This window comes from Polypterus senegalus, chromosome 16, assembly GCF_016835505.1.
Source record: "Polypterus senegalus isolate Bchr_013 chromosome 16, ASM1683550v1, whole genome shotgun sequence".
Classification (NCBI taxonomy): Eukaryota; Metazoa; Chordata; class Cladistia; order Polypteriformes; family Polypteridae; genus Polypterus; species Polypterus senegalus.
The window spans coordinates 25,289,106-25,305,827 of record NC_053169.1 but is presented as its reverse complement, the minus strand read 5'-3'; the positions used below and the strand labels follow the sequence as shown (position 1 = coordinate 25,305,827).

General features: G+C 34.8%; 1 protein-coding gene across 1 annotated transcript in view; it reads left to right on the top strand.

Annotated features, from left to right (window-relative positions):
• rims1b (regulating synaptic membrane exocytosis 1b) overlaps window positions 1-16,722 on the top strand; it is a 248,608-nt gene that overhangs the window by 136,406 nt on the left and 95,480 nt on the right. The window contains exons 4-7 of the mRNA XM_039739003.1: window positions 1,552-1,619; window positions 7,450-7,560; window positions 8,298-8,397; window positions 9,038-9,161. Coding sequence (XP_039594937.1) covers window positions 1,552-1,619; window positions 7,450-7,560; window positions 8,298-8,397; window positions 9,038-9,161 — 403 coding nt within the window. The remainder of the gene's footprint in view (window positions 1-1,551; window positions 1,620-7,449; window positions 7,561-8,297; window positions 8,398-9,037; window positions 9,162-16,722) is intronic.

Genomic DNA, 16,722 nt, shown 5'->3' with positions numbered 1-16,722 from the left:
CACTCCTCCTTACTGAGCAGTTTAAGTTTAAATAATAAACATTAATTAGTGGCTGTCAGGTTATTTACAACGTGATTTTCACCGGACTTTTTCATTTCAATGGTAACTCCACTGGCCACATGATTTATTGTTAAACTGTAGTGACCGGTAAGTAATTTTCTTGTTATGCTTCTATGCAGCATTCAAACTTTGCAAAACCAAATTCAGATGCATACAAGTAAGCAGCACAACAAGCATCTTAGAACGCAACTCTTTTCTGTCCACTATATTGAAAAGTGTTTTTCTTCTGTGAGGGGTGACCAATCAGGAAATAAGACTTAATGAACAGAATCCAATCAGCGAAAGGCCACAAAACAAACATGAACCAAGCAGAGCATGATTAGAGTACTAGATTCAGAAAACTGTGTTTATATCCATCTGCACCAAAACACTGATGTTTTCAGAAATATATTTTTCTAAAGAATGTTTTTAGAAATCTTTGTTTTCGGGGGTTCAGAAATGATGGGGTAGTATGGGCGAAAGGCCAAAACATTGCCAACTGTATCTACTTTTAAATGAAAACACATTATTATGGGGTATAAAAAGTCTCTAACTATTGGGTTTTGTAAACTAGGAATTGTAAGCAGCCAATGTTTTATTCAGAGCTTGTCACTTGTGGTGTTCAATTTTGTAACATGCCCCATAACACTTGTTCCCAAATAGTCTCTCATACTGATCTTTACTCGTTTTATTTTGTCAATGAAAGTGTCTGCTGTGCAAAAAAATGTAAATGCCTCTGGACTTTTGTATTGTAAACAGGCACTCAAAACTATATATGGAAGCTAATTGTCTTGGCCATAATTCTCAGCTTGTAACTTTACATTGCAGTTGTTTCCACATATTTTTTTCTTTTACTTTTGGTTTGATGAAATATTTGTTTCTCTTGGTACATTATCCATCAGCTGTAATTTTTGTCGATGACAGAGTGGGCTTATCTCAAAAATCTGCAATCTTTATTTTAGTTGTAGTCGAAAACAGATTTTTTTTTTTAATTTGTCCTCATATGGAGATATATTGTGTTCTTTATCTCACTTAATTTTACAAGTGAGATATACATATTAAGTTCAAAATCAAAAAAAAATTTAATAATTCTTGTTCTCTTGCAGGTTAACATTTAACACTGAGTTGACTTATTCCAGACCAAGCACCGGACATGTGATTGCATTTCCTGTTGTGACATACATTTTCCCCTGTTATCTCTACTTAATTTCATGCAGAAGGAAACCATTTTTAAACTAGGGCTCCTAAGCATTACTGTGGTGGGTCACAGTGAGGGTGGAATCATATTATCTAATGAAAAAAGTATTTTGGCACATTTATATAGCTCTTTAATAAGATAAGCTGTACAGAATATCTTATTCTTACTGCACCTTTTTGATAAGGAGTATTAAAAAGGCTAGTCTTTCTTAAATAAACATGTGAAAACACAAGCAGGCTTTATGTATTTTTATTTAATTCATTGTTAATTATACATTGCCTTCAAGTTGATGAAATTCACTCATTTATTTACAGGTGATTGGGACTGTTTCCCTTTGGACCCTGCCATCTGGCATGTAAGTGAGACTTCACCAATCAGTTCGGTAAGAAAAACTCCTGACTATAATATTCAGAAGTAGACAGGCGCATGCTTCATATTTTTTTAAAAATTTTGCATATTAAATATTACATAATCTGTCAATTATATTTTAAGTTTCTAAGAGTCTTGAAAAAGCAACTAGATATGAACTCCCAATGGAAACTTTAAACTTATGAACCTTCAACACTGGTCAATAAAGCTTAGAGATTTCCAGACTCAGAAATAACAATAACAATTCCATTAACATCTGCTTAGGTGCTGTTTTCACTCTGGCTGACTAAAACTTTCAAACTCCATGACATCTAAAGTTAATGAAGGGCTTAATTTGAAAGAGACTCACCAAAATGTGCCCTACTCCTTTTTCTTCTTGTGCAATTCTTATTATGGCCAATTGTCCTAGTTTTATTTTAGCAGATTTTATAGAGGTTCAGAGATAAAGCAGGCTTTATATTAGCATTTATATATCTTGCATCTTGTATATTTTTTGCATATTATTTTTTTTTACAAAAATAGACTTCAGACAGATGGAAACAGAAAAAATAAACACATTCAATTTACAAATCAATATCTAAGTCACTTAAATAAGCAGTCGATCAGTTAGATCTTTCAGATTTTGGTTTAAATAGTCTCACAACAAGGAAAAAATAATGTTTTTGATTGAATGTCTTGTGCATAAAAATATCTCCTATCACATAATTGTCTTAGCATACAGAGCCATTTTTAGCAAGTATCATCTAGTGACTCTTTGGTGTGCAGCTCCTATTTACACTGTATGTGCATTAACACCTTTTAAACACTTTCAAAAATGCAGTAAATCCTTTGTGCAACACAGAAGTATACTGTATGCAGAGAATGAGTTTAAGTCCATATCTTTAGATAGGTAACCTGGATGATCACTGTATCTCTGTACTGTCCATACTGAAAGTTATGCATTATGAAAAAAATATTAACAATATATAACTTTTCAAAAAATAACTATTTTGTTTTAAACATAAACTTTAATATCAGAAAATATTAAATTCAGGAAAATTATAAAAAAAAAGATATTGATTTATTTATAGTGTGAAAACACAGCTAAAAATGTGTTTTGTGCAAAATCAGTTTAGTTTTTTATCTCTGCACCTAAAAAATAAATGAAATCATCAAAACAATTTTTTCAATGTATACCTGTCATTCCTCAGTAAATAAATGTGACTTGATGCTCGAGTGTATGATATTCCTATATTTTCTTTCAGGACTGATTCTTTCTCCTGCCAGCCCTACTACACAATGACCCTGTATACTAATAAACAGGATTATAAAGTAATTGAAGGAGATTACTTTTTTTTTTTGAATTTACATCCGAGATGTTTAATATTTTCTCCTATGCCAGGGTATTTGCTAAAAATATATCTCCTTTTGGACTGAATCTACATTTTCTTGTACAGGGAGGCAGGGAAATTTGCTGGAATCAGTAGATACAGGACAAGAGTCTGACCTGGATTGGTTCAACTCTGATCATATTCTTGCCCATACCCACACTTAATCACATTTAGCCAGTTTAGAATTGGCAGTTTCTCACAAAAGCCCATTTTGACTGTAAGGGTAACTTTAAAATTTACACAAGATGCACCACAATCAGAAAATAATGTGTAGTTCATATGTTTTGAAGGTACAATGCTATCTTGTATGCATAACCTTCTATCAACAGTCTTTATTATGTAATATGTGTTTATCAATGTAACAAATGTATAATCTGTATATATTCCAAGGCATGCCCAATCAAACACACTCTATTTCACAGTTTTTGGACACATCTGTCAAACTGCCAGATAACTGGAAAGGAATTTTGTTGTAGAACACTTTGCTTCTGGACAGTTGCTATAATGATGTGTGCCTAATAATTCAAGACTATAAAGCTGTCTCTTTTTTAGGGATTGTTAAAATAAGCATAAATCTTTTAATAATCATTCCATCCATTTATTTTCCATAGCCATTTTTAATTACAAGGTTGCAGTTAGCTAAAGAATATAATTGCAGTATTAGCTACTAGACAGGAGCCAATCCTAGATTGAAGGTCCATGCATCACAAGGCCAGTTTTATATTCATTCATAAATCTAATATACTCCTTGAAGTTTTTAGCATCTGTCTTGGTAGAAGAAAATGTTGCCCTGTCTTTCCTCCTATGTTTGCCATTGCTATAAAGATAATCTCAGTTTTTCGTCATAATAATGAAAGGTTGGAATAGTCAGAATACAAGATTTCATTATAGAGAGCTAAAGGACAGCACTGCTGAAACATGTGCAAAGTAAATACATGTGCAGACTACATATATGTAACAGTAACCCGGTTAAGGGTTTACATGGCCACGGGTTATTTGTGGAGAGATCTACTTCTGTTAACCCGATTTCTCTAACCGGAATACATTTTTGTGTGGCATTTTAGAAATTAGATTTCTGTGAATAACAGGATTATTGATGAGCATACTTTTGTGATACTTGTCCTTATTTAGTTGTTTGTTTTGTGATTATGCCAAGAGTTCATCTGACCCAATGCTTTCTGTACTTTAACACTTGTATCTTTATAATCTTTGGTAGAATATGAGTCTTAGCAAACACTCCAAAATGTAAACTAAATATTCAACCAAAAAAATGTAAACCAAAATAATAATTTAAACCTTCAGTAAATGAGCATGTCACTAAAGCCAATCCTAGCATAAACAAAACCAAATCTCATTAGAATATTTATAACTAAATAGTGTAAACATAATATTCTCAAAACAACTTTATTTAATTCAATGTCAAGTTCTCAGAACCTAGTGGGACACAGGAATTATAGAGTGCCATGTATACACTCACATTCACAAAAGGCAAATTTGGAATCACATGTTACATAATAAATCTTTTTAGACCGAGAGCAACACATACTCATCACATTGACCATTTGAGTATCTTATCTTTTTAAACCTTTGAGGATCTCTGAAATTATGATGCCTCAAACTCTTTACAAAGCCTCAGGTTTAGATGGTAAACCAACAACATTTTAAGAAATGCTATCTGTTAAATTAGCTGTTGTAAAATAAGCACAAGGACTAAGAAAAAGGTTTTGGGATCTACCCCATATACTTCAAAAAGGTTGGTTAGAAGTTGAGGTCTTTACAGACATCAGATCCAAACAGAACTGAGATTCATTACAGAATGGATGCTATAAATATGTGACAGACCGGAAATGATGTCAGAGATGGTTGTAGTCTTTGTACCAGAAGTGACGTTATGAGAAGGTGGGATCTGGTGCCACAGAAAAGGAAGTGATAGGTGGAAACTTCTGGGGACCAGAAGAGGGTTTAGGATGCTGTTTCTTATGTAGGTCTGCATGGGAAAAGGAGAAAGAGTTAGAGGACAATGACAACCCCAGGTCTGGCATGAACATACAAGTATTCAAGCCTATAAGCTGTCTTCTATGCACACGTGTGTGTATATATATAATATATTACCAAATACACAGTACCTTTTTCCTGAGAAGAATAAAAACCTCTTTTGAGTGTGTATCCTAGAGTCAAATCTTCCTACTCAATAATGATTTCAAGATGAAATTTTAGCTAAAAGAACAGAAAAAGTGTTACTCCTTTAATATCACAACATAAAACTTGTTGAAATATCTGTTCGATGTAATACATACCAGGATAGGATTCTGCACCTACTCCTCTGCAATCCTGCCCATCTTGTTAATTTTGTTTCTTTAACCTTAGTCCTCGTATTTCCTTCTTTTGTTTCTTTTCCACCATGCTGGATCCTTTTATATCCTGTCTGATTGGGTGTGAATGAGGCTAATCCACTCAAATTTGTACATGATTGCATGATCATCAGCCAAGCACACCAAGCAACCCCAGAATGACGAGTGCTTATACATAACCCACACCTAACCGAAGCCTCCACATCCTAGGACCCGATTATTTAAAAGCTGCCCTTTGCCAAGGACCTCTTATCACAATACATAATTAAACCATGCAAAAAACGACAACTTCAGCTTTACCATTCCTTTAAACAGTATATGCATTCTGTTCTAGTGCTGTGGCTTGTATTTACTTAATCTAAGTATACTGTATGAAAATGTTTGTCCTAATTATATAAACTAATTAAAAAGAACTATAAAATGTATGTTCTCTTTTTCAAACAAAGTCACAATTCTAGTTAGAAAGATGCTGATGACCAGAGTTTTGAGTAAAGAATAAATTATACACCACCAATAAAGGAAAATTTGAATGTGTATGTTGATTAAATAACATGTCTTTATTTTATTGTTTCAAATATGAACTTTAGCAGAGTTTCTTGAGAATCATTTATGAAAGATTTTATCTCATGAATATGTCTTTCAAAACCAAATGAGCATGTGGTGAAGGAGAGGTTCAGAACTAAGATGGTGTGCATTCTCGTGTTAAATGGAAGTATACTGGAGGTTTAAGAACATAAGAAGAATCAAGAGAAAAGTTCATCCAGCTCAACACAGCTCAATAATTGCTTGTTACCTTTGGAAAGGTCTCCAAAATACTACTATCAATCACACTCCACCTATTCCACATATCTATAATTCTCTGTGTGAAGAAAACCTCCTGATTTTTGTGCAGAACATACCCTTAACATTCTTAAAACCGTCTCATTTTATTTTAATTCTTTTCATTTTTATTACTATTTAATTTAATATTGTTTCTTTGTATCAGTATAATGCTGCTGGATTATGTGAATTTCCCCTTGGGATTAATAAAGTATCTATCTATCTATCTATCTATCTATCTATCTATCTATCTATCTATCTATCTATCTATCTATCTATCTATCTATCTATCTATCTATCTATCTATCTATCTATCTATCTATCTATCTATCTATCTATCTATCTATCTATCTATCTATCTATCTATCTATCTATCTATCTATCTATCTATCTATCTATCTATCTATCTACTGATTTTGTAATGTCATGATGGTATTTCCTGTGTTTGGTTTTGTCAAAGTTCAACCTCATTTCAGTTTGGTACCGTATGTACAGCAAGACAGCATCAGATGAGAAACTATAAGAAAAGTGTTACAATACAATCAATGATTATTGAAAGGAAATTTTTCTCAAGGAACAGGATTCTAAGTACAATATCACCACACCTAGAAACACTAATAAACTGCTGCCTCATAAAAGCCCTATAATGTGTATATAACATAATGAAATTTGGCTTGTGGTCTGCATGCTTGAGCACTCCTAAAGTGTGTTTTCATCATAATCACCAGTAATTTAGTGTTGAATAAAGCAATAACAACATGAGACACTACCCGTATGGCTGTACTCAACCTCGCCAGCAACTTGCTGGAATCATTTGCACCTTGTGTGCATTCCATACCTTGTTTATATATGGAGTTTTTGAACCAGGTATCTTTCATAAGTCTGAAGTGCACAGTCAGCCAAGGTCTGATACTACAGTCACAAGGAAATGCTTCACACTTTATTTTTAGCATGAATGTAGTGGAAAGGTCAAACAGTCTAAAGGTTTACATGGGAAACAATTTTGTATGCCATTGGCTGATTTATATTAACTGTGATGTTTTAAGTTAATAGCTTGAGAACTGCGAACTGAGTCAACAATTATAAAGAATGGAATCAAACATAAATTTTAAATAAATAACACTGTACCCTTCATATAGAGAGCTTCTCTCTAATAAGAACCTGCACTAATTAAAGATGGGTCAATGTAATTGGATCGAGAGTAATGTTCTTCAAGTGAACAGTGGAATTTGTTATGTTGATCCCTCCTGTAACAAAGTTTGCATTGTGTAAGTGAATTAAATTGATTTTCTTTTGCTTTTAGCATCCTGTTACCTGGCAACCATCCAAAGAAGGTGATCATTTAATTGGTCGAATTATTCTAAGCAAGAGGACAACTATGCCAAAAGAATCAGGAGCACTGCTAGGATTAAAAGTGAGTATATCTGTTTAGAATTAAAACTATAAAAGAATGCTAATTGTTAATTTTAAATTAAAATTTGCTTTTACATACACACATTAAAATAGGACTAATATAAAATTTCAGTTTGTCATAGCTTTAACAGATTTGGTCCTAGCAATTCCCAATGATCCCTTAAGAAGATATTCAACCAAATACATTTTCAAATAATACTTAATATGACTTGTGTTTTGCTGGAGATATACATGTGTTTGTATAGGTCTAGGAAATGTTTAGAAAGAGTATCATTTGGCCACAAAATTTCCTTATACTTCATAAAATGTTAATTTAAAAATTGATTATTCTACCATGAGGATACTCATTATATGAGTCTATTATATTCTGTATTTTATATTATATTCTTGATTCTTATGCTATTTCAAGATAATAATAATATTCTTGATCAGAAATGTGTGCTGCCATCTTCTATATTTATTTATGCTTAAAGACTGGCTCTACCAAAATAAAGGCTGGATAATACAGTATGGATATAGAAATTTTCATTTATTTTCACTACAACGATAAAAGGAAAATACAGACTGAACACTCCCACTTTCCACTGCAGCTTAAGCTATGATTTCAGACTTAAAAACAGTAAACCTTCACACAAGCCTTATTTTGCATGTCTGTTTACAACCATTTATTTTTTTGGAGATTCAGTGAATGTTAATTATTGTAAGTGACATTTCATTCTTCATAATGGACTGTTCTAGGTTGTCGGGGGAAAAATTACAGAAAGTGGACAACTTGGTGCCTTCATCACTAAAGTTAAGAAAGGAAGTTTAGCAGATGTTGTAGGCCATTTAAGAGCAGGTATGACATGAGTAATAGCTGTTTATATATAATATGTTTAATTGTCATATTTGTTATTTCCCAAGCATTTTAACATATACCATGGACACTGTTTTAGTGGCTACTGTAACTATGGACTCTGCAAGCAAAAGATACATTTTCACAAATTATTGTAAATAAATTTCATTAGTCATTGTTTTAGAAAACATTAAATAAATAGAAATGTGATTCTTGTAAGATCTGCTTTCGATCCTCTCTCTCTCTCACACACACACACATCATCCTCCATGCCTTTTAGGATGTCCCCCCACTCCCCCCCACCCCCTTTTGACCGTGTTTCTCTGTCTGTCTCTCTCTCTCAGGTCTGTGTGGCCCCATCAGAATTTTCATTCAAAAAACCTTGTCAATCAGGCCTTTGTACTAAAGTTTATTTCATGCTTTTTAACATAAGGTAGCAATTTATGCTTTATTATAACAAAGCTTTAAATACATTGTATTATTTACAATATTTACATAGTAATTTACAACATGCTGGTGAAAAAATTATATGTTCACTCTGAGATAAATTGCAAGTCTTTCAATGTTTATTCAATACATACTTTTATTTGTCATCAGCTGTGTTATCTGAGATGTTGATAAAAGGTTTTGTTTTATAATGAAGGTGATGAGGTGCTGCAGTGGAATGGCAAGTCATTACCTGGTGCAACAAAAAAAGAAGTTTACAATATAATTTTGGAGTCCAAGTCTGAGCCTCAAGTTGAAATAGTAGTTTCAAGACCTATTGGGTAAGGCATTACTTACAAAACATTATTGTGTCAATGTTTCACATAATTCTTGATTTCTAAAGATCTTCCACATTTGTTTAATTGCGATAGCCTTGTAATCAACAGTGTATTTTTTAGCTAATGGGATAATTAATGTCATTATGTCTTTATTCATTCATTGATTGTTCCTGACTCATATGTACTCTCAGAGCATTGCCAAGTTATGTATCAGGAGACACTTCTAACAATAGTAAATAGTAGTCATTTAAAGGACCCAAAAATTCCCAGAAGTGTTTAAAAAAAAGAAAGAAAAAAAATTTATTATGCAGCCTACAGCAATTCCAGTTGAGTCACAGTGAAAATACACCACTTGAGATGTAATACAATTGTTCCAGCATCTCTTCCATTCCTGGAAACATTTCCTGTACTCATCTTTTGTTGTTGTATCTAGCACCTCCTGCATTTTTTTCCCCATCTGGAATTCTAATGTAGTAGCAAACTGTCTGCCTTTCAGTCTCGATTTTAATTTGAGGTATGGAAAAGTCATAGTTCTGAGGATCTGGTGAGTTTGGGGTTGTGCAAAGCAACACTCACATTGTCTTCGGTCAAGAGTTCTTTGATTGATAACACAATATGCATGTAGGTGTGCTGCCATGATGTAAAGTGCAGTTTTGCATGTGCTGCTCCACCAAACATTTTTTCCCTGATGCTTTCCCACAGACACCTCAGCAATTTAGTACAATACTGTACTGTATATTAACAGTTTACTCTGAAACTTAAAAAATGCAATCATAGTTTTGTTGATATTCGGTATGACCTGACATGCTTTTTTGATTTGTAGAGCCACCTGTATGATTGGAGAATAAATGTCAAAAATATGCATGTTAATCAACTTAGCCCAATACCACTTGGCAGACTATTTAACAAGACTTTAGGCATTTATTCTTCAGTGATGGTAGAGATAATTGTCAACCTAACCAATGAATCTGTGCATCGTTCGCAGTTTTATAAATGTTGCGCCAGGGTGACATGATGAAAATGGATTTAGGATTCCCCCAGGCACCTCTCATGGGCGCTGTACAAGTCATAGCCCACAAGGAGAAGGCCAAGGGGCAGACCCAGAACAGCTGAAGAGGTTATATGTTTAGATTTTTCAAGAAACGTCTGAGTATTCACCAGGATGTGTCTGGAGAAGGTTCATGGGGATTAGGGAGTTCTAGTCAGTTTAGCTCTGTGTGATTCTGCTAAAGCTATCACCAGACTAAATTAAAATAAAATGATGATGATGATCTATGAGAAATATTTAGCAGTAACTAATTATGAAAACTACATCATTATTATTGCAAATCATAAAAGTGATCTAATTTTTTCAGATTAGAGAGCAACACATGTTATCACAGGCTTTCAGATTAAAAATTATTTTCTATTTCAGTTAAATTATTATTTAATTTGCATTAATAACATTTTGCAAATAACAGCAGATATTCCTTTTTCTGTACAGTGTTAAACAGTGTATTTCATCTGGAGGCTATCAGTTGTTGTTTTTATTTTAATCTTTAATGATTAAATTATTGATCCGTTGCATTAATTTGCTTTAAGATACTATTTCAGTATTATATATTTAGACTTTAAATATCTGAGAATTTCTTATATACTATAAAGCAACTGTCACCACTCTAGCTGCCAAAACATGGAGGCAATTCCAGACCCATTCTGTTTCAAATTTGAATCAATAAGCAATGGTTACATATTTGTTTTGTAAGTTTTTATTAATATTGTGTTCATTGTCTATTGCTGGAACTTTACTACTGTAACTAGTCTCTGTGAAATTTGCACATAACCATGAGCTTTATCAGTAAAGTCTGATCGCAAATGATTTTCTTTTCATTTTAAACTGAGGACAATAACAAGCTAAAAATGTAACTATGTATTCTAAAAATGGAAATTTACCAAGTGTTAATTTACCAAATTCATTTGCAATCAAGTACAGAAATTCAAAAATAAGTGGAAGTAAAAACTAACACAGCTGTCATATTCAATCTGCTTCATGTGAAAAAGGGAGGTAGAGTAAGATTAAAAATGAAAACAAGTGTTCACTGTGAAACAGAGCTGAAAATGAATATACATTAAAATAAAAGCCTTGAGCACTCTAGCTAACATTCAACTATGGATTTTAACATTCCATAATGAGGGACAGCAATTAAATTACATTATTATCAGAAGTAAATTATTACTATAAGTCGTTGTATAGAATTAGATTTTGTAATATCACAATCTGTACCAATACATACCATCTAAGAACCACATTCATTTATCCATCCATATTCCTAATCTGTTTATCCAGGGCAGGGTCGCAAGGGGTAACTGGAGCTTATTGGCTGCACAGTTGTCTTGTTAAATTAAGACCCTGGTTTGTATTGTGTTGTTTTGTATTTTATTGTATTTATTTTATTTGTGTTTATTGTATATTTTATTATAAAACATTTGGTTACAGCATTATTATTAATCTTCTTCTTTCGGCTGCTCCCGTTAGGGGTTGCCACAGCAGATCATCTTCTTCCATATCTTTCTGTCCTCTGCATCTTGCTCTGTTGCACTCATCACCTGCATGTCCTCTCTTACCACATCCATAAACCTTCGCTTAGTCCTTTCTCTTTTCCTCTTCCATGGCAGCTCTGTCCTTAGCATACTTCTCCCAATATACCCAGCATCTCTCCTCTGCACATGTCCAAACCAACGCAATCTTGCCTCTCTGACTTTGAGCTGTCCAACTTGAGCTGACCCTCTAATGTACTCATTTCTAATCCTATCCATCCTCATCACACCCAATGCAAATCTTAGCATCTTTAACTCTGCTAACTCCAGCTCTGTCTCCCGTTTCCTGGTCAGTGCCACCGTCTCCAACCCATATAACATAGCTGTTCTCACTACCGTCCTGTAGACCTTCCCTTTCACTCTTGTTGATACTCGTCTGTCACAAATTACTCCTGACACTCTTCTCCACCCATTCCACCCTGCCTGCACTCCCTTATTCACCTCTCTTCCACAATCCCCATTACGCTGTACTGTTGATCCCAAGTATTTAAACTCAACCACCTTCTCCAACTCTACTCCCTGCATCCTCACCATTACACTGACCTACCTTTCATTTACACACATGTATTCTGTCTTGTTCCTACTGACCTTCATTCCTCTCCTCTCTATAGCATATCTCCACCTCTCCAGGGTCTCCTCAACCTGCTCCCTATTATCACTACAGATCACAATGTCATCAGCAAACATCACAGTCCAAGGGGACTCTTGTCTAATCTCGTCTGTCAACCTGTCTATCACCATTGCAAATAAGAAAGGGCTCAGAGCCGATCCCTGATGTGATCCCACCTCCAACTTGAATGCTGTTGTTTTAAATTTGCTGTATAAATAAACTGACAAATAAACAACATTGACATTATCTCACCGACCAATATTTAACCTCCTTAGCCCTGCTTAGCCCTTCAATGAAATGTCTAACTTGACCCCCACCTCCAAACCTCTGAAACAGAAACATGTGAGGAGCTACACCAAATTAATATTAAAATCATTTAGATTATTTTTTTAAAGCACAAAAAATACAAAGATAAAAGATAAGATGAAAAATCAGTTTAGTAATGACAAAAAGTCATATTCTTTTGGTAGTTTGGCAATGATGACATGGATTCAGACCGTCCTCTCTTTCTTCAAAATATCTTTACAATGTATCTTTTTAAAATTCTTTCTGCTTATATCAGAAATTTTTTCCTCCTGCTTCCTAACTTCTGTCCCTTTTAGGATTTTCACTTCTTAGATGGTGTTATACTTAAAATGAATGGTTTCTTTTCACATCTAACAACCCAAAACACACAATTAAAAAGTTAATACTTGAGTGACGAAACAGTTTACATCTTTAAGCAAATCTTGACTAAAAAATGAAAAACTGCCTAGTCCAGAGGTTCAAATCTTTTAAGCAGGTATTGATGCAAAACAACTACCTTAGTTCAAAAGTTCAGATCTTCAAACAGATTTTAATTGGAAAACCAAAAACATTTTAGTTTGAAAGTCCAAATCTTCAAATAGATCTTGAAAAGGAAAAACGTTTTAAATTATTTTTTATCCTTCAGTTCAGTTTACTGCTTAGTTTAAAAATATTTAAAAAAAATATGTGCTATCAGCAACATTTTCACAGCCAATGTTAATATTGTTGTTCTTGATTCCATCCTGTACCTTTCCGGACTGATTCGGTTCTTAAGCTGAGTTTTCACTAGTGGGTCAGGGTGGTCCATTTTCTTGACGCTGTCCCAGCAGTCGAGCGCAAAGCAGGAACAGGACACCAGTATGAGAATTACAGTAACTATCATCCATTGGCAACATTGACCACATCGATTCCTTATAACACTCTGAATATAAAGTAGTGCTTATTATAGTCTCCATCCTTTTTCCTGTCATTAATGCTATATACTGTATACCCTGCTATTCTTTCTTATATTCTATAAGTGCCTTGAGCATGGTAAAGGCGCTATATAAATAAAATGTATTATTATTATTATTATTAACTGCAAACATCAAACCTTCTTCACAAACTTTTAGCCTTGCTGTGTCAATTTCTGATCTTTCTCTGTGACTTCTCCCCTTGCAAACCATATTAAAACCACTATAATGCTGCCATCCACTCAGCTTTAGATAAAATATCTCTTTTTATAACAGAGAAATGTTTAGATATTCAGCTCTGTGGTGTACTTGTATGATAAAATCTGTGAAAACAGCAGGCTTCATTTTGTATGTGAGCATGCTAACCCAAGAATTTTGTTTACCATGGTTAATAAAGTATTTTAACCTGCACCTCATTTTATTACCAATTCTTCTGTAGAAAAATGTGAACAATTTCTTCACCTTTTCTTTGATGAAATTAAAGACCTAAACAATTCCATTAATGATACTTAATTTTTGTGTTTTATATTACTCACTCATTTCTCACCCTTTCCAGCTTTTTTTTTTTGATCTTCATTAATTATATCTTCATTCATCAATGACTTGCCTACCACATTTGTGATTGATCCCATCCCCACGACACTTATTAAATCCTTCCTTCATGTAATACTTCAAGTAGCTGCGGCAATTACAAACACTTACCTAGATAAGAGCTAATTTGACAATGGATATGAAATCATTTCTGCAACCCCAGCATCAAAAAGTCAGGTCTTGATGCTGACAGAATAACTAGTTTTCACTGTACTTTCTAAGTTCCAGATTTCTTGTCATTGCACTTAGTACAACGAAATTGCAGCAATCCCTAAGGTGCATTCACATATAATGGACATAATTAAATTCTAATAAAATAGAATAACTAAATAATGCACTTAGGTGTAATACACATGTGAATTTAGTGCAATAATAGAAATAGATAAATAATATAACTTGCAAAAAATGTAAACATACTTGAAGTGCAAGAGTGACTGTAATAGTGGTCATTGTCAATAATTATAAGTGTTTAGTAGTATTCAGTTCTGATATGGCTCTGGGATAGAAATTGTTCTTAAATCTGTCTATATACGATTAGACTGGACCTGAACCACCTAGAATACGGCAGCAACTCAAACACGTGATGTCCAGAGTGGGAAGGGTCTTTCATGATGTTGGCTGCTCTGTTGAGGCAGCAAGAGCTGAAGAGTTCCTGCAAAGAGGGCAGTGTAGAGCCAATAAGTTTTTGGGAAGAGGTTATGATCCTCTGAAGAGCTGTCCTATCTGCCAATGAGCTGTTGGCATATTACGTAGAACAGCACAGTCTCAGTGGAGCAGCGGTATTAGGACACCAGTCGCATCTACTTCAGGTTTTTTTTTTTTTGTGAGGATCTCTCCCGAACCTTTTTGACTGCCACTGTGGTGTCTATGGGCCAGGTGATTTCTTCTGCAAAGTGTATACCCAGAAACTTGAAGGCAGGAACGATTTCCACGCAAGCTCTATTGGGTTGTGGTTTGTGTTGTGACTCTGGAAGTCAATTATAAGTTCTTTTGTTTTGGTACAGTTCATTGCAAGGTTGTTCTCAGTGCACCATGCAGTCAATCTTTGGACCTCATCACTATGGGCCGTTTTGTCTTTACCTGAAATGAGTCCAATTATAATTGTGTCATCTGCAAACTTAATGATGGTGTTGGTGGAATAAGAAGGTACACAGTCATAGTTATAGAACACAAATAATGTAGAAGAGGGGTAAACACACAGCCTTGTGGGACATGGTGTAGACTGTGAGGGTAGAGGAGAAGTGGCAGACAGATTGTGAAAGTCCTAAGCCAGCGAGTTTTGTGACCAATCTATCTGGAATAACTGTGTTAGAAGCTGAAATGAAGTCTATGAAGAGCATCTTCACATAGCTCCCCTACTGCTCAACATGGGAAAGTGCAATATGCAAGGCCGTGAAGATGGCATCTTCTGTGGACCTGTTTGCTCTATAAGCATGCTGCTGTGGATCCACAGTGACTGGGAGGGTGGCTTTGATGTATCATAGGTCCAGTTATTCAAAGCACTTAATATTAACTGAAGTGAGTACCACTGGACAGTAGTTATTGATACTGCTGATGAGAGGTTTTTTTGGCAGTGGAATAATTGTGGTAGACTTCAGACATGATGATGGACTTGGACAGGGAGAGATTGAAGATCTTTATGAAGACCCCAGAGAGTTGATCTGCACATTTTTTCAGTACCCGTCCTGTCACTCCATCAGGACTGGCAGCTTTCTTGAATTGACTGCTCTGAGTAGCTCACATCATGCTCTTGTACTGTGAAGGTCTGCTTGTAGAGGGTGGGTGAGGTGAGACAGCTGAGGCCTATCTGCTGTGGCTTAGATGTGACAGCTCTGCTGTTTCCACCTCAAAACTGACATGCGGGTAGTAGTTTTGTGGTTGGTGATGTGCTGGATGCCTTTCCAAAGTCACGATGAGTCACTGTTGGCAAAGTGGTTCTCAATCTTCCTTTTGAAGGCTGTTTTAGCCTCTCTAATGGTTTTCTTCAGGTTGGCTGTGGCCATGCCGTAAAGAACTTTGTTGCCAGACCTGAAGGCTTTGTTGCGGTGCTTAAGGAGAGAGCTGACCTCCTTCACCATCCAGGGTTTCTGGTTGGGGTACACGCAAATATATTTACTGACAGTAACATTGTCAACATAGTTTTTAGTGTAGCAGAGTATAGCTGATCTGTACTCTTCCAAGTCCTGATCCTTGAAAATGTCCTAGTTAGATAATTTCAAAGCAATCCTGAAGCTGCAAAGATGCTCAAAGATGCCATGTTTTAACAGAGATTGTGGTGATTTAGGCTTTCCTACTGAGGGGACTGTATGCTGGTGTAAAAAGTATAGATGATTGATAAATGAGGCCACTGTTCAAGTTCAAATGAATTGTCACATGTACAAAGTACAGTAGACATGCATTTGGTGGCTTCCCAACCCACCGGGGTTTTTTTTTAGTTTTTGATACCATAATGGAACAATTTCAATCTGACTTCTAGTAACAAACTTTTTGCTTGACACAGCAAAACTCTAGGCAAGTCAGTATATGAATTCTATTACACTTTAGTGTG